A 24,205-nucleotide genomic window follows, 5' to 3' on the forward strand; every position below is an offset into this window, starting at 1 on the left:
AATAACTGGAGTTGTCCAATTGCCATTTGCTGCATGACATGGGGACATTCAGGGACATTCCACTTGCACTCTGCAGTCCTGGGGTGACAAATTGTTTTATTACCAATGTGTTGGTAATTCTTTTATTACTGACAAGTGGCAGCAGTAAGTAACAAATGGGAAAGTCGCCTGCAATGGTAAAAAATCGGAATTTATGTCCAGTTCTGTAGGGATATATCCCCACATTCTTTTTTTCCTGAGTGTCTTTTATCTACTTAGTGATTTAAACTTACACAGCTGGTGGGGGAAAACTTCAATGTTTTCTGGTTGTTCTTTGCCTTCTGTGGAGTCATTGTTGCTATAAAAAAAAAACCAAACAATCAAAAAAGTTATGGGATAAATAGTGCTGAATGATTTGAACTATTAAATGCTTTGAAGGCTGGTGGCTACAGCTCTTACCTAAGGGCAAAGTTTGCAGTGCAGTTCAGTGATTTGCACAGGAATTTCTGCCAGGCACGTTGGAAGGTCTGGCCATACAGGTTCAGCTCCACTCTACATCAGTCATTACAAGGAGGGTGTGAGGAGCAGGCAGCTGTTCAGAATTCTTGATTACCTCCCCACCCCTGGCTGGATCAGCCGTCCCTGAGACATCTAATTCACCTTTAAATGGTCTTAGTAGTGCTTAATTACCCTTATTACACTTAATGAGAATAAATGACAAGTGTTTGTACTTCTCCTTGCCCGTGTTCCCCATGAACCCCTCGTGGAGATGCAGGGTGGCTCTCAGGTGCTGTAACAGGAGATGCTTTTGTGGTTTGCAGGTTTGTTTAATGCTTTTGATGAAAACCGAGACAATCACATAGATTTTAAAGAAATTTCCTGTGGGCTCTCAGCATGTTGCAGGGGACCCTTGGCAGAGAGACAGAAGTGTAAGTATGCAAAATTTAACTGTTAATTTGGGAGCAGTTTTTCAGTTTGAACAATGAGGTTTACTTGTTTTCACCTTTTGAGATTCTTTTTCTGCTGAACAAGTCTGTGAAAAGTGACTTTAAAAGTTAAAAAAACCCCAGGAATTTAAAATATCAAGGTTTCCTTTTATAAAGGATGATTAAACCTAATTTCATATATTTTACAGCTTATCAGTAGTTCCATGTAAATTATCTAACTGGGAAAAACTACATTTCAGAAGTGATTTTTCCAGTGTTCTGCATTTTGAGGCAGAAATGTGTATCTCAATATAGAAAGTGCAAACACTTAGCTACTCATTATCTATAATAGAAAACAAATGTCCTATTTGATTGTCTTGTGGTAAATAGCATGTTGTGGCTTTTCACTGCCCAGTTCCCAGCTGGCTCCCTGCAAGGTTCCTGTGTTTTGAAACACTTTTTGTTCCCTACTTCTCCAAAACCACATTGTTGCAACTTCCAAGCTGTAATTCCCTGGAAATTTCTGGATGCACATATGTTCCTTGCTAGGTCCCATCAGCAAGCACAGCAGAGGATTGCAGGGATGTGGATTTGAGTTTATTAAACACAGCTGCTCTGTTTCCTCACCTCCACACGTGCATCCCCCCTTCAGAACTGTCAGCACTGAATCAGCTGCTCAGGGACTGCAAGGAATAAAGAAAAGAAGAGTTGTGGAATGGTTCTAACAGCAAAGTCATTCCCTTTTTCCCTCAGTTTGCTTCAAGGTGTTTGACGTGGACCGTGATGGGGTTTTGTCTTGCACCGAGCTCAAGGACATGGTGGTGGCACTTTTAGAGGTCTGGAAAGACAACAGGACAGACAAAATACCTGTGAGTGGTGTCTGGGGGTTGGTTTCCTTCTGTTTCCTGAGCCACCCTTCCCAAGGAGGAATGTACATCATGGTTGGGTGGGGGTCAGTGAGGTACAGGCTCCCCCGAACCCCTCAGCTGGGCAGGGGGACAGGGGGCTGTCCCTTGCCTTGCAGAGCTGTCACCTGCCCCAATCACAAGGACTGGTTAAATGTGTGTTCTGACCTGCCCAAATCCCAAGGTTTGGTTAAATGTGTGTTCTGACCTCTCAAAATCCCAAGGTTTGGTTAAATGTGTGTTCTGACCTACCCAAATCCCAAGGTTTGGTTAGAATGTGTGTTCTGACCTGCCCAAAGCTCAATGGTTTGTCTATAATGTCTGTTCTTTTATATAAAGAAAGGTACAAAAGCACAGTTTTTCTATCTGGGAGCCCTTGGTTTGAATTACTGAGCGTTTCCAGCATCTCTTACAGTTTTATTTTTATTCTGAGCACATCCTGCTGGGAGACTTTAACTCTGATTTCTAATCCTTTTGTTGAAGGAGTTGGACATGGGTTTGTCTGAAATTGTGGAAGATATTTTACATGTGCATGATAACACAAAGGTAGGAATTTGCTGTTCTTTCTTTGTCGTTGTTATACCCCAATATCTTCAGTTTATTTATAAGGAAGTGCTTTCTTTAGAACAGAGGTGTGTCAATAAAAGGATCTTTTTCAAGAAATGTCAGTTTTCTATTAAAATTTACCATGTTGTTCTGTGAAAGAACGTGTTTGAATTTTATAAGCCATTTTAATACATAAAGATAACCCAAAATGCATAACTAGATGAAATTAATTGGAAGCCTGCACTGTTTGCAAGGCTCTGCTTGCAAGCACCAGTTTTAAATCTGATGCCTGACTTCTTTTGTTTCCTGTTAAAATTGATCTTGAGAGAGAGTGCAGAAGTTTATCTTATATTTTATGCTGTGTCAAGACACATTATCCTCCTATGGAAGCAGCTGTCATGACACAGCAGAAAGTCCTGGTAGTTTATATTGTGCTTTAAGTGTAGCTGGGTGTAAATCTATAATTATCTGTAATTCTCCTTGCTCTTTGGAAACAGGAGATTTGGAGATATCCACAAAAAATATTGTTGAAGTTGCTTCCATTATTTCATCCTTTGCTTCACTAATTGGGAAGAATGTCTGGAAACGATAAATAATTTATGAAAAACTATAAAGAATGTCTAGAAATGCTTAATTACATGTGTGAATAGTTGTCTTGCCTGCTTGTACTCCAACAAAGTGGTGGGCAAATACTTTATTGTAATTCTTTAATTGCCAAAGAAGTGGAAATTGTGGCTTCTCTCTGTTTCATCCTTTGAGGTTTTTATTGTTTGGCTTCTTGAAAAAAAGGGTCATTTATAAGCAAGTGTACAGCAGTCCTGATTCCACAAAGAGTTAAAAAATAAGACTTTGGTCTTCAGAATATTTTTTTAGTGGCATCATCAGTGTAGTGCTGGAAAGAGCTGATGTTGCAGTAATTACATAAATTATTTAACCTCTTTTCATGTGTTAGCTTTGACCTGGGTTAACTCTGGAGAAAATGGTCTGTAAGGAGAGACAGAGTAACTGCCAGTGCTGTAAAATTGGCTCTGAATTGTATTGCCAGATAAAAAAATCAGAGTGATCCCTTCACTGACTCGGAGATCCCTCTGCCATGGTCAGTGTTCCCCCCTGTGCCTTGGCAGCTGATGAGGAGTGAATGGGATTTGTGTTGTCAGGGGAGGTCACAGGGGCCTGCTGACCCAAACTGGATTTGCCAAATCTCAGAGGAGGATGTGGCTCTGTGAGGGGCTGCAGGTGATGGAGAGCTTCCACACTGGGCACTGCTCACCCTCTGCACTCTGAGCTCTTCAGTTCTCTAGGCTGCCTGTGCTATGCTAGAACTGGAATTTTTTTTCTTTTACTGGATCAAATTTTATTTCAATAGTGATAGATGCCAATTTTTATCAATTCCCTGGTTTTGTCCTGCCTTGCATCAGACAGATAATGAGCATTTTACCAGAACCAGGTTCATGTTTTGATGGTTTTCCCCTTTCCTTCTCCTCCCTTCCAGCTTGGACACCTTACTCTGGAAGACTACCAGATATGGAGTGTGAAGAGTGCTCTTGCCAATGAATTTTTGAATCTGCTTTTTCAGGTATGTTTAGGGGAAATCCAAGGTTGTAATTTACAGTAATTAACTGCTGAGCTTTCTGCATGGCCATGAAGTGCAGCCTCAGCATTTGTGTGCACAGGAGGGGATGTGGCTTTGCAGCTCTGGGCTGCTGTGGCAGAAGGATTCTCTCTTTGATTGTTGTTCTTGCAGTGCACAGACATGCCCAAAGCCTCATCTGTTCAAGAGAGCCTGGTGCACTGTTCAGAAAATGAAATTTGGAGTGCAACAGCAATTATGTTTTCCATTAGACAAAGGCTGTGTTTGAAATGATTTTTGTGGCAAATCTTTGCCAAGAAAGTAACCCAGGGAATGAGAAAAAAATCGCTAATTCTTTCCTTTTTCATTTTACAACCAGTTTCCCTTTACATTTTCTGTTAAGGCCCTCTAAGGTGCCTCTCATTGCTTCCTTAATGAAGCAGTCCTGGAAAGCTGGGATGTCCTATCACTGTTCACTTGCAGAAGCTGAGGATTAAGTATGTGCTGAATTGGGTTTTAATTGAGCTTGAATTGGATTTTTCTAAATCCTTGAAAGCCATATTTTAGCTCTGGCTTGCTTTGTGCAGAAAATAACCCTAAAGAGTATTTTCATCCACTACAGTTTGTTCCTTACCTGTTTTCCTTTGAGGTTGATACTTGGAATTTAAATAATAATAAGAATAATCCTAATTGGCCTGTGACTACTTTATAAATTGCATTTTGAATGATACTTTCCCAAGAGCTTCAGGGTGACTGAGTGAGAGTATCCTGAGGCAACCAGCTACACCACAGCTGGAAAGAATAACACCAGAAAGTTCTTCAAATTCATTTTATCTCTAATTACATCAAGTTTGCTGAAGTTGCAGCCTTCTCCAGAAGGGCTGTCTTTATTTTTGACCTGTCTGGCATCAAATATTCCCTCATAACTAAATATTGATGAACTAACAAATATCCCTGCAATCTTGACAAAGAATGAATGAGGATGTAATAAATCTCTCTTAATGCTGATTACACATCACCAATGTTGCACATTGCTCATTGGAAGTCTCATTTACAATGTTTTTTTCCTCCTGGCATAGCTGCTGTGTTTTCATTTTAGATTTTAATCTCATTTTTTTTTCTTTTTTTGATAACTTTATCATGTAAAGCACAGGGCAGAGTCTGCCATTGATTTATCTGGGCATTTATTTGAGGCGCCATGTGCCTCATCTGCAGACAGAAAAGCCAAATATTCTGAGTGGAAAGCTTGTCAACAAATGGGCTTGTTTGCAGAGGGGTTGGTTTATCTGAAGAATCTCATTTTAGATACACAAATTTAAAAAGAAACACCAGACCCAGCTGTGTTGTGTGTGCTGGAAAATCTGTTGCTCCCCCCTGGCTAATGGCCTTTGTTTCATTCAAAATGTGAAATGGTCTCTCTCACTGAAATATAAATTTAAATAAGACATCTTAGCAGTGATTAGAAATCTCCAGCTGAGATACAAATTGATAGCCTCAAAAGAGACAGAAGGAGAAGACTGTAAATCATGGGGGGAGCAGCAAAACCATCTGGGAGGGTCGAGAGCTGCCCCTGCTCCTGGCAGGTTCCTGAGGAGCCCTTCCCTCCTCTCCTGTCCAGCCTTACTGGGAAGGGAGTGCAGTGGGAGCCCTCTGACACTGGTTTGTACTGGGAATAAAGCCCCACCCAGACAGCTGCCCAGGAGATGGGCCCTTGTCCTTTGAGTTCACTTCAAAACTAAATCAAAAAAAGAGAAACAGCACCAAACATCCAGAGAATGCCCTGACCTTTGCAGAGTGGTTTTGGCTGTGGTTTGGGTTGGTTGTTCTGCTTTGAACTTCTCCCTCAGCCTCTCCAGTGCTTGTTTCCCTTTCAATCCCATCTAGAACCACTCATTCCCAGTTTGGTTTTTTTTTTCCATTTCAATTCTTTTTTAGTTCATCCTCTTCCAACCACTTGCACTCTCCCAGTTCCTCATTCCCCAGCACACCCAGACATCCTCATTTGTGTATCTGACCCACTGCAGTCCTGGGCTCTGTCACAGCCTGAAAATAATGAACACTGCTTTGCTCTTCACCTCACCATTTCTCTTGGGGCATTTGACATTCTTGGTGCTTTTGTCTTAACAGTGGGGACAAGCTGGGAATCTCACAGCTCAAAAGACTTTTTTATTAGTGATTTATTCAATTTTAAATAATCTTGCTCCATTATTAAATGATGGAAAGTCTCATCTGAGTTGTTTATTTTCTTTTATGTGCTCATTAATAAGAATTTATTTCTTTTTCCAGGTGTGTCACATAGTTCTGGGACTGCGACCTGCCACCCCAGAGGAGGAAGGACAGATTATTAGGTGTGTGCTTTGCACAGAAGCTTAAATGGCTTTCAGATCCACCTTTGAGTATTTTCAAAAGATCTGGAAATTCCCTGTTTGAGCTAAAAATTCCCATTCTCTCTGTGCAGAGGCTGGTTGGAAAGAGAGAGCAGGTATGGCCTCCAGCCAGGGCACAACTGGTTTCTCATTGCTATGCCCTGGTGGCACCAGTGGAAAGAATATGTCAAATATGTAAGTATAATAATAATAATAATAATAATAATAATCGATACTGAAGAAGTGATTTCTTGTCTTTCTGAATGTGTTGATGGAAAAAACAGTGTGGAGGAAATGACTGCTGAACCAGTAATGCTCAGAATTGAGCATCTCCTGTCTCTTGGTGGAAAATAATTGTTCTGCTGAATCATTGTTATGTGGGGAGCTTTGCACTGTAATTTCATTAAATGATCATCTCTTTCATCATTCCTGCATCTTAAGATTATTTTTGAATAAAAACCATGCTCACAGGAGCATTTATTTCACATTTTCTCATCCATCTGATAATAAAGCTGTCCACTTTGGGTTTGGCCACAAATACACTCTGAATTTTCTAGACAAAGGAGGAAATTGCTACAATTTGCTTTAGAGGCAATGGCAAAAAGTAGTCTAATACCAAATCAAAAGAGCTGTACTAAAACTTTTTAGATACAGGGTGCTCTTTAATACCCTTTAATTAAAGTATTTTAGCTAAAGCACCACTGAATTGTACAAAATACAGAATGTTTAATTAAATGTAATTTGAGTTAAATATTATTTGCAGGCTAAACAAGTGAGATAAACCTCTCAAAAGAGTTTTTATGCCCTCATAAGTAAATTATTTGTTTTATAAAAGCAAATAGCTGAAAGTACTCAGACAACTAACCTTGTAATGACCATCATTCTTTGTGCACAATGAATTGGCCAAGTGAGGGTTTAAATGCCAGAAATGCCAGGTAATTTGATCCTTACCCTGGTGTGAGTGCTCAGATGTGCACAGGATTTTATCCCTAATCCTTTGCATAATGGCACAAGGCCATTACTCACTGCACTTCTCAAACAAAAATCAAAAACCACCAGAATTTCTGTGAAAATGCTGCAGGTTTGAGGGAAAAAAATGTGATTTTTGTTGTTGTGCTTGCTCTTCTCATTTAAGTCTTCAAATATTTGCAGTCTGTAATTACAGCTGTTTAAAACCAGGTATATTTTTATGTATCTAGGTAGGGAAATAATTTTGGAATTCTGACTCTGTGCAGGATGGTTTATTTGATTATTTCAACAATTCTGGGAGTTGATTTCTGCTGATTTTTTTTTATTTGTACATGTAGAAAGCATTTTTCCTTCAGCAAATCCTGTGATGTGCAAAAGCAGTTACAGAACTGTGAATTTTTGGTGGCTGGTTTGACTGATCTTTGATCTTGGCTCATAATTAACTTTTTCTCTTTCTTCCCACCTCTAGGATGCAAACCCAGTTGTGATAGAGCCTTCATCTGTCTTGAGTGGAGGTAAGAATCCCCTGGTAGCTGCTGCAGCCAATACCCCAGAACAGGGAGAAGACAAAATGGGAGGTCTTAATGGCTTCAGTGCACCAGAAGAAAAGTTTTCAGATAATATTTCCACTGCCTCAGAAGCCTCAGAGTCCACCAGCAGCAGTAAGCATCTTATTTCCTTGGAGGTTTAATGTAGAACAGCTTTTGGGAAAACTGCACACTGCATGGACCTCTCCAGCTGGAGACATAGCACAGCTTGCATTGCAGGGCTCTTAGGATTTTTTTTTTTAATTTTTTAGGAATTTTTAGGATTTTTGGTGGATTTTTTTTTTTAAATAATTTTTTAATAGTTTTTAGAATTATTTGAATTTTTTTAGAGTTTTTAAATGATTTTTAAAGAATTTTTAAAGGATTTTTTGATCTGTGGTAGCTAAACACAAAAATCTTGTTTCACAGCAGTTCATCTGTTATGCTGGGATTCATTTCCAGAATTATTTTCAAGGTATTTTTTTGTCCTATGGTTTATTTTCTGAGTGGATTTTTTTCCCCCCGCCTCCACTTTCACATTAAGTTGTTTTAAGCTGGTCAATCCTATACTCTGCCATGCAATGTAGGGAAGGTACAGCAAAAAACCATGAGGAAAAGCACAGTTGTACTTTTACAGGCATGTGATTTAAATTTGAATGAGTTTCTGCAGCTCCTAAGAGCCATCTTTGTGAAGGAAAAGATTTTTAGGAGTTCTTGTGAGAATTGGAGATATTTTTTTTTTCTTGTAAGGCGGCTGAAGGCTGCATCTGATACTTTAAAATCATAGTTTAAATTGAAATTAGGTAAATTACTGTGATGTTTTTGTGTATAGGGGATGGGGAAAACAAAGGCTAGAGAGACAAGGGTTCTTTCTTTTTATTTTTATTGAAATTTCCATTTAGTTCTGAATGACCAAAGCAGCTTCTATAAGAATAAAACCATTTGCTTTTTCAAGGAAAAATAAAACTAGACATTATTTGATATATCTTCAGTTCTGTATATGAGTTTTTTAGGAGTTTGATATTCAGACATCCAGACAACAAAATGCTCACCACATTTGCTCATGCAAAGCTGGTTAGGCTGTTTCAGAGCTGTGTTTGTGTAGTCACAATATAAAATATATAAAATACACTATAAAATTATAAATCCCTTTCTGAGAGAGAATAGATTTATCCCTCTGGAGGTGGAAGAGTTGCATGTTTCACTGAAGGATGCAGGGCAGCAAACTTGATATTTTTGAAAGCAAGGATACAAGAGCGTGACTCATTCCTTTGTGGTTTATGGCATCAGGAGCTGAATTATTTCTGTTTTTTCTCCCGCTTTGTGCTCAGATACTCTGTACCCTGGCACCCCAGGCTCTGAGGTGAGCTTTGCAAGGCAGCACAACACTTCAGACAATAACAACCAGTGTTTCCTTGGCTCCAATGGGAATGCTCTGCTCCAGCTGAACCCCCAGAAACCAGGAGCTATTGATAACCAGCCCCTTGTCACTCAGGAGCCAGTCAAGGTAAAGGCAGCCAAGGCATGGCAACAGAGAAAAAGCATCTTTTAGCTCTCTTTTATCACAGCTTTTATATGGTGGTTTTTTTCAGCTTTATTCTGGATCAATGCTGCTCTGTCATACAGCAAAATTTAGGTTTCTTACTCAAATTCTAAGAGGGAAAATTGTGTTCTGCTTCTACAGCTCTCTTGTGTTTTGTGAGAAAAGAAACATTCAAAATATTCTTACACTTGGAAAGGTATTTATGAAAAGACAGCTTGCAGCATGAAATGTAAAATACTTTGATAACCAAACACTTCAGCATTTCCATCTAAATATGAATTTACTGCTGCTGCATAACAATATAGTAAAACAAAACTGATAGTTTTTGCAGTATGAGTGCAAATGGAACACAGAGCAGCAGCATCAATGCTGAGCAGTGCTGAGAGATGGGATTTTTCTATTCAGAGTTGTTGGCGTAGGGGACATGAGCAAAACACATGAATTTTATACTGCACACGCTTTTGGAGAACCAGTAAATAATGAGACTTGAACGTTAATTACTGTTACATTTAACTACCATCTCTCAGTGTGAAAAGCAGCTGCTAATTGTTACTTAGAAGTCTTTTAATAATTAAAGAGTGTTCATGAACTAAAATCATTGTGGCCATGTACTCATTTCTCTACTTGAGATGTGACAAAACCCTTTTATTTATTTATTTTTTTTTTTAAAGGCTGCATCATTAACTATGGAGGGTGGAAGGTTGAAGAGATCTCCACAGCTGGTGGAAGGAAAGGACTATGTCATGGTGCCAGAACCAGTTTGGAGAGCACTTTACCACTGGTATGGAGCAAACCTGTCCTTGCCCAGACCGGTGAGTTGTGATTTTAGAGCCTTTTTAACAACCAGATTTGTCCAGTGGTATAAGGTAACCTCTTAGAGTCATCTCCCACTTCATCCTGTGTCTGGAAGAGCAAACTGGGGAAAATAACTCACCACAAACTGGTCAGCTAAAAGGCTTGGCATCAAAACTCCCACCTTTAAGGCTGAGTTAAAAAGCTAAAAAATGAAAAGTGGCACCCCTGCAGCTCTGAAAACCTGTTCCTTCTCTCTGGAATGTCGTGAAGTGGGGGGAAGGCAACAATTGCTCCTTCAGGTTGAGCATCACAGAAACACAATGTGCAGAGCTGGGGGAAGACTCAAAAGCAGCTGGCAGTAGGTGAGTCCAGGAAAAAGAGCAAGCCAGGACTCTCCTCTGGCAGAATGGCTGCTCAGGAGCACCTGGGAGCTGGAGCTGCAGGAATCTGCTCACTTGGAAACGTTGGGAACTTTTTCTTCCTTTTCTCTTGAGCGTATTTATGCCACAGAGTGGTTGCTTTGTTCTGCGTCAGGTAGTCCCTTGTAGGAGATGCACTTAAAAAAAGGATATAGGGGGATTTTTGTGCTGGTAGCAATAGGTTTTTGGTGGTTGGTGTCACAAACATGCAGTGTCACAGATGGAACAGGATTATATTTTTGACAATTTGGTCTGTTGGCTCTAGTGCAGACAATTATTTTACGGGGAAAAATCACTGGCTTCTTACCTCCTCCCACACATTCTCCATGGAAACAAACACCTTTCATGATCCAGAAAAGGCCACATCACTTTATACACAAAGTAATGTGCTTTTTTTCCCTCAGAAAATGTCATCACCATTGTTTTTGTTGTAGCAGAAGTTGAATACTGTGGCACTTCAGTGTGGTACGTTCCTTCTCACAGCTTGAGCTGTTTTCTTCTGCTTCACATGGTCACAAAAAGACTGAACGTTCCTTCCATTTCTGGTTGTATATTTGGACAGATCTAAGTGGCAAAATCTTCGTAGAAATGGTAGCTGAAAAGCTGCAAAATATATTTTGGGGTAATTTCAGCTTTTTCTGTCAATGCAGCAAAATGCAACAGAAGTAGGTTGCAGCCTGTTTGTACAATATGAAGGTTTTAAGCAAATCCTGTGGTTCACAAAGTTCAAACCAAATGTCTTATCCTGCATTTGTCAGTTCTTTCAACAGCTGTGAAACTTTTATGTGGAAGTATTACACGCTGAGTGGAATTAATGAGGTTCATTGTGGATTCACATATATTCCAGGAATTATAAAAATATTCTTTCCATGCTGTGGTGCAGAGAGCCATGCTGCACTAAATAAGGTGTTTGCTTTTGACAACCTGAAGCTAATAAGCTCCAAAAAGTGCTTAGGAATCAGGAAATTGTCATTCCTGGGGATATTTGCCTAAAACCCCACGAGAAGTTCGGATTTTTTTGTCTCCTCATAAAAGAATTTGGCTTTTTAATTATTTAATCACTTTTTAATGATAGAATCGCTCCTGATTTTATTGCTATTCCCTCCACACTTGCGAGGTGAGTCTGTAAAATGTTCCACACGTGTTTTGCAGGTGATCAAGAACAGCAAGACCAACGTGCCAGAGCTGGAGCTGTTCCCTCGCTACCTGCTGTTCCTGCGGCAGCAGCCGGCCACGCGCACCCAGCAGTCCAACGTCTGGGTCAATATGGGTATGATGAGCCTCAGAATGTTCCCTCAGCATTTGCCCAGAGGTAACTTAAGAATGCAGCAAGAACCACCACCCCCTGTGCAGTTTCTAGGCCAGCCCAGGCTGGGGGAGCTCCCTGCGCTGTGCTCGTGCTCCAGCTCAATCGCCCCACGGTGCAATTGGCACTCGGGAGCATCCAGGGCTCCCCTGCTCTCTGCTCAAAGGCAAAGGCAGCAGGGACCATTTGCAGGGCCTTCCCCTGCCCTCTCCTCAAGGGAAGGGCCAGCAGGGAGCATTTGCAGGGAAATCAGTTGATTGCCACTCTTATGGGTGAGCTGTGGGTGAGAAATGAGCACTGCAGAAGCTGAACTGGTCAGGAGAGCCAGAGCTGGGCATTCCCATTTTGGGAGTGATTGCCGTAGCCATGAAACAGGTGCCTCTGTGCCTCTCTGATAGTAAAGTGGCACAATAAATTCAATTAATGCTCAGCCAACTGCTTCTCAGTTACTTGGGCAGCTGGGCTTTGATGCCCAAAATTATTTCATGCTCTTTAGAGAGCGATGAAATGAATGGAATATGAAGACTTATTATTTGATGTAGTTCAAAAAGACCATTACATACAAAGTATAAACACCCAGATAAAATCTATTTGTCATAATTGCGGTGGTAATGCTCACCAAAAGATTGTACAAGAGTAATCTTTAGGTTGTGGCTTCACATTTCAGCTGTGGTGTTGTAGGATTTGTCTCCAGTTCCCAGTTTGCCTCACACAAGAGGCTGGAAGGAAGCCCTGCATTCACATTTGGACACACATTTGCATCCACAGTGACATGGGCTCACCTGACTGCTGAAAATTCAATCCTTCAGCCTTGCTAGTGTCAGGATGTGGGTAAAACCCTGATGCAGATGCTCAATTTTTCACTGCTTTGGTAGGATCTCAACCCTCTGTGTAGTCAGCAGCTGCCTGTGCCATTGAGTTGTGCTGCACAAACTGCCTCTGCCCAAATTCAGCTTTCCTGCCTGACCTAATCCAATGGAAACTGCTTTGGTTGGACATCCTAAAATGCCCAAATTCCAATGAACAGAATCTTCTCATGTGCCAAATTTGATCTTGATTTGGAATTACTTTGCACTGCACTAATTTGATTGTCCAATCTGTTATTAATCTTGTGGAGTTCTCAAATGTGCTTTCTTGCTGTAATCTTACAACTAATCCTCTGATCCCTAATCTCAGAAAATGTTGTTTTCTTTTAAAAAAACTGAGTACTTTGCTTGGTACACTGAAGCCAGATTGATGCTTTGCTGATTTATAAGGTATCATTTACTCTCTTGTCAAATTGCATGTGATAATGTAATACTGCACCTTTTCACATTGTACTGTTTATTTATTGTAATCTTTTAACAGTGAAAATAGAATTGTCACTTCTCAGTTTATTAAGTATTGCATTTGCCTAGTTTGGGTTGGGCTGGATAATAAAAGCTTTTCACATTTGTAAGGAATGAGAAACTTCTGAATTTCAAACAAAAAAAGCTCAAAAAAAAAACCCTCTTTAAAGTTGGTACCCTCTCTAGTGCAAATCTTTTATTTAAAGATGAGCTCCCATTAGAAAGAGCAACAATCTTGACCAATTAATTTGTTGTTGCAAGTGTGAGCTTGTTGAAAAATTTTGGTGGAAATCCCAGGTGTCTTCACGAAATGTTTTGAGGAATTTAGTTTTTAAGAAATTTAGTTATTAACAGTACTTTTACTGTGAGCTGCCAGGCTGATTTCATGTGCACAGATCAGCATTCATCCCTACAGAAGAGCTGAAGCAAAGTCATGCTGCTCCCAAAAACAGTCCAACTGGTTTTTTGTACAAAATAGTCAAACTGGTTTTTTGTACCTTATATTTAATTACAACATTATTTCAAAAAAGAAATCCTAATGAAATTTTGAAGTTCTTTATTTTGAAAATTCCCTTTGCCTCTCATAATGTGTCTTTAAGAGACAAAAAGAATTGTGCAAACTTGTAGAACTCTATTGAACTTTTTAATTTCCTATGAGAATCTTAGAGAAGCAATTTTCTAATAAGTTTTGCAAAGGAGGGGAGGTATTTTATTTGCTTTGTGACAGCAAATTTGTCATCCCAAAGGGTCAGTAACAACAGCCTTTCCACCTAACTCCTAAACACAAGCACTGTGAGTGTATAACACTTTTTGCAGAGAGTATATTCAGAGTCTAATTATTGATCTGACCTCTGGGTGAATCCATTCTCTTTTCCTGCTCTTACTTGAATCCAGGGAATGTCCCTTCCCCAAATGCTCCTTTGAAGAGGGTGCTGGCTTACACTGGCTGCTTCAGTCGGATGCAAACCATCAAAGAGATCCACGAGTACCTGTCCCAGAGGCTGCGGATAAAGGAGGAGGACATGCGCCTCTGGCTCTACAACAGTGAGGTAACCTTGCTCCTTTTCCGTCCTTTTTTTATTTCTTTTTTATCTATTATGTGTTTTTATTCCTCTCCAGGATCTACTGACTATACATGCACAGAGAAATGAGAGTGGTCATAAAGATCCTTTACAGTTAAAGACTTTTGCTCTTTGTTTTTCAGAGGTTTTTGTGCTTTAATTCCCATTGGAGGTGAAAGGATCCTCAGAGATCCTTGTACATATAGAACTCCAATTCTATGATGTGTTTTCTCCTCCTGCAGAACTATCTCACTTTGTTGGATGATGAAGATCACAGACTGGAATACCTTAAAATCCAAGATGAGCAACATTTAGTAATAGAAGGTATAAAAAGTATAATTGACTATACTTCTAAAAATAGAGATTTACAGTGGGAACCTATGAGGAGGTGGTGGCAAAGCTAATTTAGGAGAGTTACATGTATTTTGTCCCTGTTTTGAAATGCATTTGGATCCTTTGCTGGTTTGCAACAACGCAAAATAATGGTGGTGGCTCATGAACTGATTTGTTCAGACCTGGTGGATCTTCATTGAGAATTAGAATAAGCACTGGAAAATTTGCTATTCAACAGCAAAAGCAATCCCAATGCTGCTTCCTAAAGATGTTACTGGTGTGGTTGGAGGGATGCCAGTGTTAGAATGAGTTCCAATAATGATTAGAAACATTGAAATGAAAACTAGCAAAAATAATAGCTAGAAGTAAGCACATTTCTAATCCTAAATATTAGGAAATTTTAATTAAACCTCTTCAGCTGTGTTAAGCTTTCTGGAGTAAGTAACAATTTTTAAAAGCCCCTTTTCCTGTCCTTTTCTAGTTCGAAACAAAGACATGAGCTGGCCAGAAGAGATGTCTTTTATAGCAAACAGCAGTAAAATAGACAGACACAAAGGTGAGTCTTTCACAGAGTCACTGGATTATGATGAGAAGAAAAATCCAAGAAAACAGTTGAAATGTTGAAACAATCCTTTTAAACACAAGCCCCGTTAACACTGGGTGAAGTCTTTTATGCTGCTTTGCTTGGCCTTTGTATTAACTGAAATGCTGGAAATGTGGGAGGGTGGGATTTTTTGTTTGTTTCCTTGGATTTTGTTAAAGCAAGGAATAACTAAGATTTTAATAAATGAATGTAGAATTTTCAGTACCATAATTACCTGTAAATAGTCTGTATGGATTGCACTGCTGTCCGTGGTGGGTCAGATCAACAAAACACCTCCATTTCTGTGAAGCAGAGTTGAGAGAGCAGATATCTTATATCTTAAACTTATCTGCAGCATCCGTGTAGTGTCATAACTGGGACCAGGTTCCATTAAATTGCTTCCTGTGAGAAGATGCTGCTACAACATTCTCAATTTTCTCATCTGCACAACTGCTAAAATGATGGGTTTTTTTGCTCAGTTCCTACTGAGAAGGGTGCTACAGGCCTGAGCAACCTGGGGAACACATGCTTCATGAACTCCAGCATCCAGTGTGTCAGCAACACGCAGCCCCTGACCCGTTACTTCATCTCAGGGAGGCATCTCTACGAGCTGAACAGGTAATTCCTGGGGGAGAGCAGTGCCATTTTGGGTGCTGGAACATTTATTCAGGGCTGTCTGCTTCTGCAAGCTGAAATTCAGTGGGAAGGAGTGATTTAAATTCAGTGTTACCAGCTCTGCAGCAGATACTACGTTGGAGGCATGGAAATACAACCTCTTGTTTCTGGGAGCAGGAAGCTTTTCTGCTTCCTTCTTAATCTCCAGGCTTGAGCTGTGGTTACATTTGAATTAATTCCTTTGTGATTTCTAGGACAAATCCCATAGGAATGAAAGGACACATGGCCAAGTGCTATGGGGATTTGGTGCAGGAGCTGTGGAGTGGCACCCAGAAGAACATCGCCCCCTTAAAGCTGAGGGTGAGTTATTCTGGGGTAGAAAACAAGGATTTCTTGGAAAAGCAGAAATTTAGTGCACTTTTCCCTGGTGTTCCCTGTATTGTAGCTGTTTAGAGACTCAAGAGTTTTCTCTAGAAGGAGTCAGTGTTCATCAGACCTGGTGGAATGTGTTTATAAGGCCACAGGAGTTACATGGTGTGGGACAAGTTGTACCATAATAAGTGGCTTTTGTAGCCCTTTTTAGGTACAAAAAGTGATGCATTTACCTGTAAATAAACTTTTGTTCTGAAAGCAAAGGATCTCCCTTCAGCTCTTGGCAATTGAATTTGTGTTCATTGAGCGCATGTCTCATCTACAGTATTTTGATTTATTTTTACATGTTTTTACATGATAGTAAATAAGTTTCTGCTGGGTTTGTTTTTTTTTCCATAGTGGACAATAGCAAAATATGCTCCAAGATTTAATGGCTTTCAACAGCAAGACTCACAGGAGCTTCTGGCTTTTCTTCTGGATGGGCTCCATGAGGACTTGAACAGAGTTCATGATAAGCCATATGTGGAACTGAAGGACAGTGATGGTCGGCCAGACTGGGAGGTAGCAGCAGAGGTAGGGTTTAAAATCTTTGGCTTTGGGGCTTTTTGGGTGTTTTTTCTTTTCCTTACAATGCCAAGCTGAGAAACTTTTGATGAGGCTGCCTTTGGCTACATTTTGAGACTCTAGAACCTTTTGGATCTTGTCAGAACTGTGATTTACAGAGATAATTTCACCTTTGAGCTGAACATTAATTTTAATTGTTGTAAAAAAATTATGGAGATGATACTTGACAACAATTTTGAACAACTCAAAATTAGGGAGTATCAAAATATTTCAAGATGCTTGATGATCCCCTCAGAAATATTTTAAATGGTGTCATACCTTGATTATTGTGTTGAGAACTTTACTTGTGCAGTAAATAAATAGTTTCTATTTATTAGAAATTAGGAAATAACTTTTGTGGAAATAATTGAACTCCCATAGACCAGTGAAACCTTGGAGACCAAGGAAGTAGTCTCCAGTTTCTAACTTTGTATTATATTTTTTGTGCTTCATTTCAGGCCTGGGAAAACCATCTGAGAAGAAACAGATCCATTGTTGTAGATTTATTTCATGGGCAGCTGAAGTCACAAGTGAAATGTAAAACTTGTGGGCATATAAGTGTTAGGTTTGACCCTTTTAATTTTTTATCCTTGCCTTTGCCAATGGACAGCTACATGCACCTAGAAATTACAGGTGAGTGGTGTAAACATGCCATTCCTCAAATAAAATCTGTATAAGTGCAACAGCTATAAAACATCAAATTTTGTTTGTGTTAGCACTTATTAAGAATAATACAGTCATTTTAATATAAGAGTGCAAGGATTTTCATTGGAACACAGTTAAACCAAGATAAGACATCTAGAAACAGAAAAGGATGGCCCATTTTTAGTCTTGATTGAAGGATTTAATACAAAACCATTTTAAAATTGAGAGTTTGAGAACTTTCCTTCTGTTCCCTCTCTTGTGGAGGTTGTCCTAAATCTGCCCAGAGGAGAAACAGGGGCTGGGGGGAGAATACAATATGTGGCATGGACTGTGCTCTGAAGGAGCAGTGGATTGCTGGAAAAGGAGAGAAAGGAAAGATGGTAAAAAAGTGAAACAAATTTTGAAACCATTTCCTACTGCCTATGCAGCAAGAGATTTTCTGACATTGTGACATCGCCTGCAGACCTTAAAAATTGACTTGGAAAATGAAATAAATCATCCATTGAAGCTGGGGAAAAAATATTTTCCAATAAGTGGGGAGCTGTAATATATTACTGTCATTAAAACCTGCCTGGGTTGCTGACCAGGGTGTTTCTTTTCTCCTTTAAAGTAATTAAATTAGATGGCACCACTCCTGTTCGATATGGGCTGAGATTGAACATGGATGAGAAGTACACAGGCTTGAAAAAACAGCTGAGTGAACTCTGTGGCCTCAAACCAGAGCAGATTCTGCTTGCAGAGGTGCACAGCTCCAATATAAAGGTAAAAATGAGAAAATATTAATTATTGCTGCAACATGCTTCTGGGTGTTTTTGTTGCTTGTTTGTTATTTTTAACATTTAAGCTTTGCTTACAAGAGCTGTGAAATAACTAAAAGTATGATAAAAAATCACCTTAGTTATCTCTCTAGATACTGAATAATTCTAGGTAATGAACTTTTATTTAATTCTTAAACAGTAATTTGGCTTGCTGTAAATAGATTAAAATTGATTGCTAATGGTATTTTTAGGGGAAAAATTAATCTTGAGGTAATAAATCTCAAGTTGAGGTGCTGGGATGAGTTTAAACACTGTCAAGACATCAGGACGATAAGTAGTGACTGGCTTACAGTGTGTGTGGATATTTCCAGGGGGATTTTTTAGATTGAAAGTGCTTGAATGGAGATGCTCTGGGTGTGGTTGGAGAATCACTGATAACTCCTGCAGAGGGCTTGGGTTCCTTTATTCTTCTGGCAAGGTGTAAGGAGGCAGATGGGAGGGAGAGAGGAGCTGATAAACGCAGTTTGCAGAAGAACAGAACCCATTTTGGTCCCAGCTGAAGGTATCCAAGTGCCTGAGCAGCTTTCCCTCTCTCCTGAAGAACTTCCCTCAGGACAACCAGAAGGTCCGGCTCTCCGTGAGCGGCTTCCTGTGCGCGTTTGAGATCCCCATCCCAGGCTCCCCCACGTCAGCATCCAGCCCTGTGCAGACAGGTGAGAAATTCTGCTTTTCCTGCTCATTTCAACCACACTCTGTTGAGAAGCTCAGGACTCAAGTTCATCATGAAGTGAGGATTACAGAAACGTGTGGGTTGTGCTCGGTATCTACCCGGAACGGAAGGGATCAAACCCCTGATCAGCTCTGGCTGCTGTGGATAATTGATAATTTATTTGTCTGCTTGCAGAGACCTCAACTGGGCCATCAGCCAACGGAGCCCCCAGCATCCTGATGAACGGGGACGTTGCCAAGCCAAGCCTCATTCCCAATGGGATGCCAAACACTGTGGTGCCATGTGGGACGGAGCGCAGCCCGCCCAGCTGGACCCTCAACGGCCACGTGCCCTCGCTGTGTGACAGCCCCTGCACAGGCTACATCATTGCAGTGCACAGGAAAATGGTCAGGGGCCTTGCATGCTCAGCAGCTCTTGCAAGAAATGTTCAAAAAGCAAAGATTTTTTTTGAACGTCCACGTGAAAATGATACACATTTATATGTGGTCAGATAACCTCGCCATCATGTCATAAAATAGAAATGTTTTTCAAGTCAGTGATCAAAATTTACAGTGTTTAATATTACAATTAGAGTTATTTTAATACAATTCTTGATTAATTTTGATTGCCAAGGTCTGAAATAAGTCACAAGGCCAGCAATCCAGGTGGTTATTGCACTGTGAGTTAATGCACCTTCACATCTGACTCCTTTTGCTTCCACAGATGAGGACAGAGCTGTATTTTCTCTCATCTCAGAAGAATCGGCCCAGTCTCTTTGGAATGCCATTGATTGTTCCCTGCACAGTTCACACACGGAAAAGGGACCTCTATGATGCTGTGTGGATCCAGGTGTCCAGGCTGGCCAGCCCCCTCCCTCCTCAGGAAGCCAGTAACCATGCACAGGACTGGTGAGTTGGGCACCTCAGCCTTGGATCTGAGTTAGAATTCATTGCCTTACCCTTGCTTGCAAGATTTAAAATTGTGTTCATTTGGTTTTTCATAATAATGGCCTTAATTAAAATTAAATTCTTTTTAGTACAGTTAAATGTAGCTGCACTTAAATGTTGGCTTCATTCTTATCCAGTGGTTGATAATTATTTATATCTGATGAATTTAAACCATGGAAAGGCAGCTTTTAATAGTAAATTGTAACCAAAATTATCATTTTGAGGGTTTTCTTTAAGTAATCATAACAAGCCCAGTGAAGGGAGGTAATTGCAGTGAGAGTGCTTCTGTTTGATGTTGTGTTCTTCTCTGTTTCAGTGATGACAGCATGGGGTATCAGTACCCCTTCACCCTCAGGGTAGTTCAGAAGGATGGAAATTCTTGTGCTTGGTGTCCATGGTACAGGTAAATTGTTCTTTTTTTCCATTTAGAGCAGGGAACCACTCCAGCAGAAAGGTAATTTATGGTAATGGGTCTGTGATACATTTCAGACTTCAGAGGTAATATCAAACAATAAGAATCTGGAATGTAATTTCACCAGAACTCTCTCCAGGCAGACTTGCACTGCAGCTTTTATGACTTGCAGAGCAGAAATTTCTGCTGCCACAGAAACTTTAAATTAGGAGACAGAAATGAGATTATCCAAAACCTGTTAACTCCTTACAATATGCTGTGTCTGTGTGCAGCCTTGTATGTCCACAGACTTGCATGGTTTGGGGGGATTCACACAAACCCAAATTTTTAGATGTAATTCATCTACCCCTTGTGAGTTCCTTGCCATTTGAAGGGTAAGATCTGAAATGAATAAGTGAATAAGAAATTCACCCTAGAAGGATGTTTGGAATTTCCCATAAACTAAGACTTGCTAATGAAAATTCCAGACCCTTGCTGGAAGATATTCAGGCCACAAACTAATTTTTGAAGATGTGTTTTATAGCTCTTAGAAATAGTTATCATGGTGAAAATGGCTTGTAGAGACAGAGCAGTGGAGTTGTTGGGCTTGTAGCTGGGTTTGGTCACCACGGGAGCATAATGGAATGGAAAGGACATTAAAGATCATCCCACTTCAACCTCCTTCCATTGGAAGGGACAGCTTCCACTGGATCATGTGCAGGCAGATGGTCGAGCAGCTCACCCAGCTGCTTCCATCTCTCACTCTGGTAAAGTTTTGCATTAAAAGCACAAATAACCCTGAGCATTGCTGCATAACAATGCTCACACTGAAGGCGAGGCCTGGGGCTTGGAGGGTGCAGAGGATCCAAAACAAGGGGGCAGGACTGGAGGAATGCAGAAGTGATTGGACACTGCACTGAGCACACCCAACCTCTCTGATTCAGGTTCTGCCGTGGCTGTAAGATTGAGTGCACAGAGGACAGGGCGTGTGTGGGCAATGCCTACATTGCTGTGGACTGGGACCCCACCGCGCTGCACCTGCGCTACCAGACCTCGCAGGAACGGGTAAAGCCCCAGCAGAAACCTTTTGTTCTTTGGTAGCACCTCTGAGACACCACCCATTGCAGCTTTTCTATTTCTGTGATGCTGCTTTTGTCCTTTTTCTGTTAAACCAAAGGCAGCAGTCGTGGGCGGTGTATTCTGGATAAATCGATTTCTTGATGTTAGACCTCTTATGTGGCCTAATGGTGTGGAAGGGAAGCTTTTAAAGTGCATTTGCTGTCTGTTGTGAATTGCTTTTAAGCTAGTCAAGATATATAATAAAATATTACATAATAGATTACAAAATATCTTAATTTTTGTAACTATAAACTGTTAAGCTTGTGAGTAAACCTCTTTCCTCATTAACCCAACAAAACACATCTGAAGGTGAGACTGTAGCTGGGTTAATCTGCAATAACTGTTCCAATTTGTGAGTTTTATCTATAAGGTTGTGCTTTATGGATAATTTATAAGCAGAGCCCAAGTATAAGAACAGTGAATTATTTTTATCTGCCTCTTCATATCTGAAATGAAATTCCTGCTAAAACTTACTGCATCTCATTTTTTAATTCTGAACAACCCAGCAAAGTTATTTGTGTGATACTGTGAGGAGAGCCCTCCTCTGAGCAGTGTGTGTTACATTTCCAAGACAGAGACGGTTTTCTCTCCCTTTCAGATTGTGGAAGAACATGAAAGTGTTGAACAAAGCCGCCGAGCCCAGGCAGAGCCCATCAACCTGGACAGCTGTCTGAGAGCCTTCACCAGCGAGGAGGAGCTGGGGGAGGATGAGATGTACTACTGCTCCAAGTGCAAGACCCACTGTCTGGCCACCAAAAAACTGGATCTTTGGAGACTTCCCCCTATTTTGGTAGGATCTTGTGTCATTTTCCTCCTCAGCAGCAAGCCCAAAGCAAGTTCCCAAATCTGCCAAGACTTGAATCCACCTCACTCTGAATTAAGATCATTTGCTTTGTTCACACTCAGGTGGGGCACTGAGTTTGCAGGCAAATAAAGCAAACCTCAAGTCCTTTTGAAAGTTTTTAGCTGCTACCTTGCAGGAAATGGTGGTGGTTTGTGTTTAGTATCAGCTGCTCTGACACAGCTCATGCTCAGATGGTGACAAGATCTCCTCTCTGGTTGTGGAACACCTGCAGTTCTTATTTTTCACATTTGGTAGCTTATTCAAAGCAGACAGTGCTGATCACTGAATTGAAGCAACCTTTGCCATCATTTCCACATGAAAATATTAGTTTCATATTTTACCAGCTCAATCCCAAAATCCAAATTGTCACACAGAGCATGATTTTTACTAGCATAAAATAAAATGTTTATGTTTTGGGAAAAGCTCTCTTTGAACAGTGAAATTACTCAGTGGGATATCATTGCCTCCCTTTAATAATTTTCTTTACCATTTTTCCCCTTAGATCATTCACCTGAAAAGATTTCAGTTCGTTAACGGCCGCTGGATAAAATCCCAGAAAATTGTTAAATTTCCCAGAGAAAATTTTGACCCAAGTGCCTTTTTGGTACAAAGGGATCCAAGTCATTTCCAAAGGAAGCAGCTCACCCTGCAGGTTGAGAACCTTCCTGAAGCACGGCCTGGCCAAGGGGACACCAGGAAAGCAGATGTGCAGAGCACTGGCACAGCAGGAGAAGGGGACACACTGAACAGGAGTCCATCCTCCCTAAACACTACTGTCCTCAATAATGTCAAAGGTAGGGAATGACTGGGGAAAATTTCACTCTGTGCTGCTGTTTGGAGGGGAAAAGTGCTATGTTCAAAATATCAATGTTTTTTTTGCCAAAGCACTACACTTGGAAATATTTCTTAGTGAAGCTTTAGCATTAAAAAATGAAAGAAAATTGAAGAAGTTGTTGAGTGACAACAGATATTGCTACTTGTGTAAGTGGGCTTGAATTATTGAGGGATGTGTTTCTGTATAAAAGAATTAAATTTCAGTTTTTAGGGTATGGATGTGTGTGCACAAAGATGGGGGTTTATTTCTATCTGTGAGCTGCAGTGAAACAGTGGGGGTTTATGTTTGGTTATTCAAAAAAATAATTTAAAAAAGAAGCCTAGACTGTGTTTGTACTCATCTTAGTAATCTCTGTGTTTTCTGTCCTAGCATCTCCATCCTTGGGGAGGAAAAGTGGAACCAGCTGCCCCTCAAGTAAAAACAGCAGCCCCAACAGCAGCCCGAGGACTTTGGGGAGAAGCAAAGGGCGCCTGCGGCTGCCGCAGCTGGGGAAAAACAAACTGTCCAGCAGCAAGGAAAACCTGGCTGCAAACAGGGAGAACGGTGCTGAGCACGAGCAGGGGGATGCTCTGACTAAAGGACAGGCTTTGGGGGGCAGCCAGAGCGAGCTGTACCCCGGGCAGGACAGCGAGGGGGCTCTGGCCAACGGGTACCTGTGGGAGCAGAGCTCGCTCAGCAACGGGCAGGGCGAGAACCACAGCGAGGACGACACCGCCGACGACCAAAGAGACGACGGCTGGCTCAGCCCCATCTACAACCTATATGCAATCTCGGTAGGTGGCTGCCCCTGTGCCAGAGCTGCCTCCCTGGCACACTGCTTTAACCAAATGGTTTTGTTTGGCTCGTGCCAGCGTGGGGATCTGTAGGGAAGGAGGGTAAAAGTCAGCACCACGAATGTGCTGTGAAACTGTGTGAATTAAGTGTCTGCTGATTTGTTGTGCTTGTGTGTGTAAAGTTAGTCAGCTCCAGCTGTCTAGATTGTCATGATGTCTCACAGATAATGAACTTGAGGATCATTTATTGGATGTTTGATCTAGGATTTCTTTTCTTCTTCATTTTCCTCAGTGCCATTCAGGAATTATGGGAGGGGGTCATTATGTCACTTATGCCAAAAACCCGAACAACAAGTGGTACTGCTACAATGACAGCAGCTGCAAGGTAAAGAACTTCTTTTCCTCATTATTTCACACCGTTATTCTAATTATTTCAAA

General features: G+C 40.7%; 1 protein-coding gene across 3 annotated transcripts in view; it reads left to right on the forward strand.

The window, feature by feature from the left end:
• Window positions 1-24,205, forward strand: part of USP32 (ubiquitin specific peptidase 32) — a 61,678-nt gene that overhangs the window by 34,497 nt on the left and 2,976 nt on the right. The window contains exons 7-33 of one of the 3 annotated variants that reach the window (XM_077787575.1): window positions 801-908; window positions 1,659-1,774; window positions 2,294-2,356; window positions 3,849-3,932; window positions 6,213-6,274; window positions 6,385-6,487; window positions 7,731-7,923; window positions 9,120-9,295; window positions 10,003-10,143; window positions 11,698-11,857; window positions 14,074-14,228; window positions 14,483-14,564; window positions 15,055-15,129; window positions 15,636-15,774; window positions 16,026-16,131; window positions 16,543-16,716; window positions 17,205-17,379; window positions 18,002-18,153; window positions 18,751-18,862; window positions 19,054-19,265; window positions 19,582-19,766; window positions 20,122-20,208; window positions 21,141-21,261; window positions 21,914-22,105; window positions 22,662-22,953; window positions 23,364-23,767; window positions 24,060-24,152. In XM_077787575.1, the coding sequence (XP_077643701.1) occupies window positions 801-908; window positions 1,659-1,774; window positions 2,294-2,356; window positions 3,849-3,932; window positions 6,213-6,274; window positions 6,385-6,487; window positions 7,731-7,923; window positions 9,120-9,295; window positions 10,003-10,143; window positions 11,698-11,857; window positions 14,074-14,228; window positions 14,483-14,564; window positions 15,055-15,129; window positions 15,636-15,774; window positions 16,026-16,131; window positions 16,543-16,716; window positions 17,205-17,379; window positions 18,002-18,153; window positions 18,751-18,862; window positions 19,054-19,265; window positions 19,582-19,766; window positions 20,122-20,208; window positions 21,141-21,261; window positions 21,914-22,105; window positions 22,662-22,953; window positions 23,364-23,767; window positions 24,060-24,152 (3,962 nt within the window). The remainder of the gene's footprint in view (window positions 1-800; window positions 909-1,658; window positions 1,775-2,293; window positions 2,357-3,848; window positions 3,933-6,212; window positions 6,275-6,384; window positions 6,488-7,730; window positions 7,924-9,119; window positions 9,296-10,002; window positions 10,144-11,697; window positions 11,858-14,073; window positions 14,229-14,482; window positions 14,565-15,054; window positions 15,130-15,635; window positions 15,775-16,025; window positions 16,132-16,542; window positions 16,717-17,204; window positions 17,380-18,001; window positions 18,154-18,750; window positions 18,863-19,053; window positions 19,266-19,581; window positions 19,767-20,121; window positions 20,209-21,140; window positions 21,262-21,913; window positions 22,106-22,661; window positions 22,954-23,363; window positions 23,768-24,059; window positions 24,153-24,205) is intronic. The other 2 variants (XM_077787576.1, XM_077787577.1) reach the window with 2 other exon arrangements.

The sequence above is a fragment of the Lonchura striata genome, chromosome 20 (genome assembly GCF_046129695.1).
Source record: "Lonchura striata isolate bLonStr1 chromosome 20, bLonStr1.mat, whole genome shotgun sequence".
NCBI lineage: Eukaryota > Metazoa > Chordata > Aves > Passeriformes > Estrildidae > Lonchura > Lonchura striata.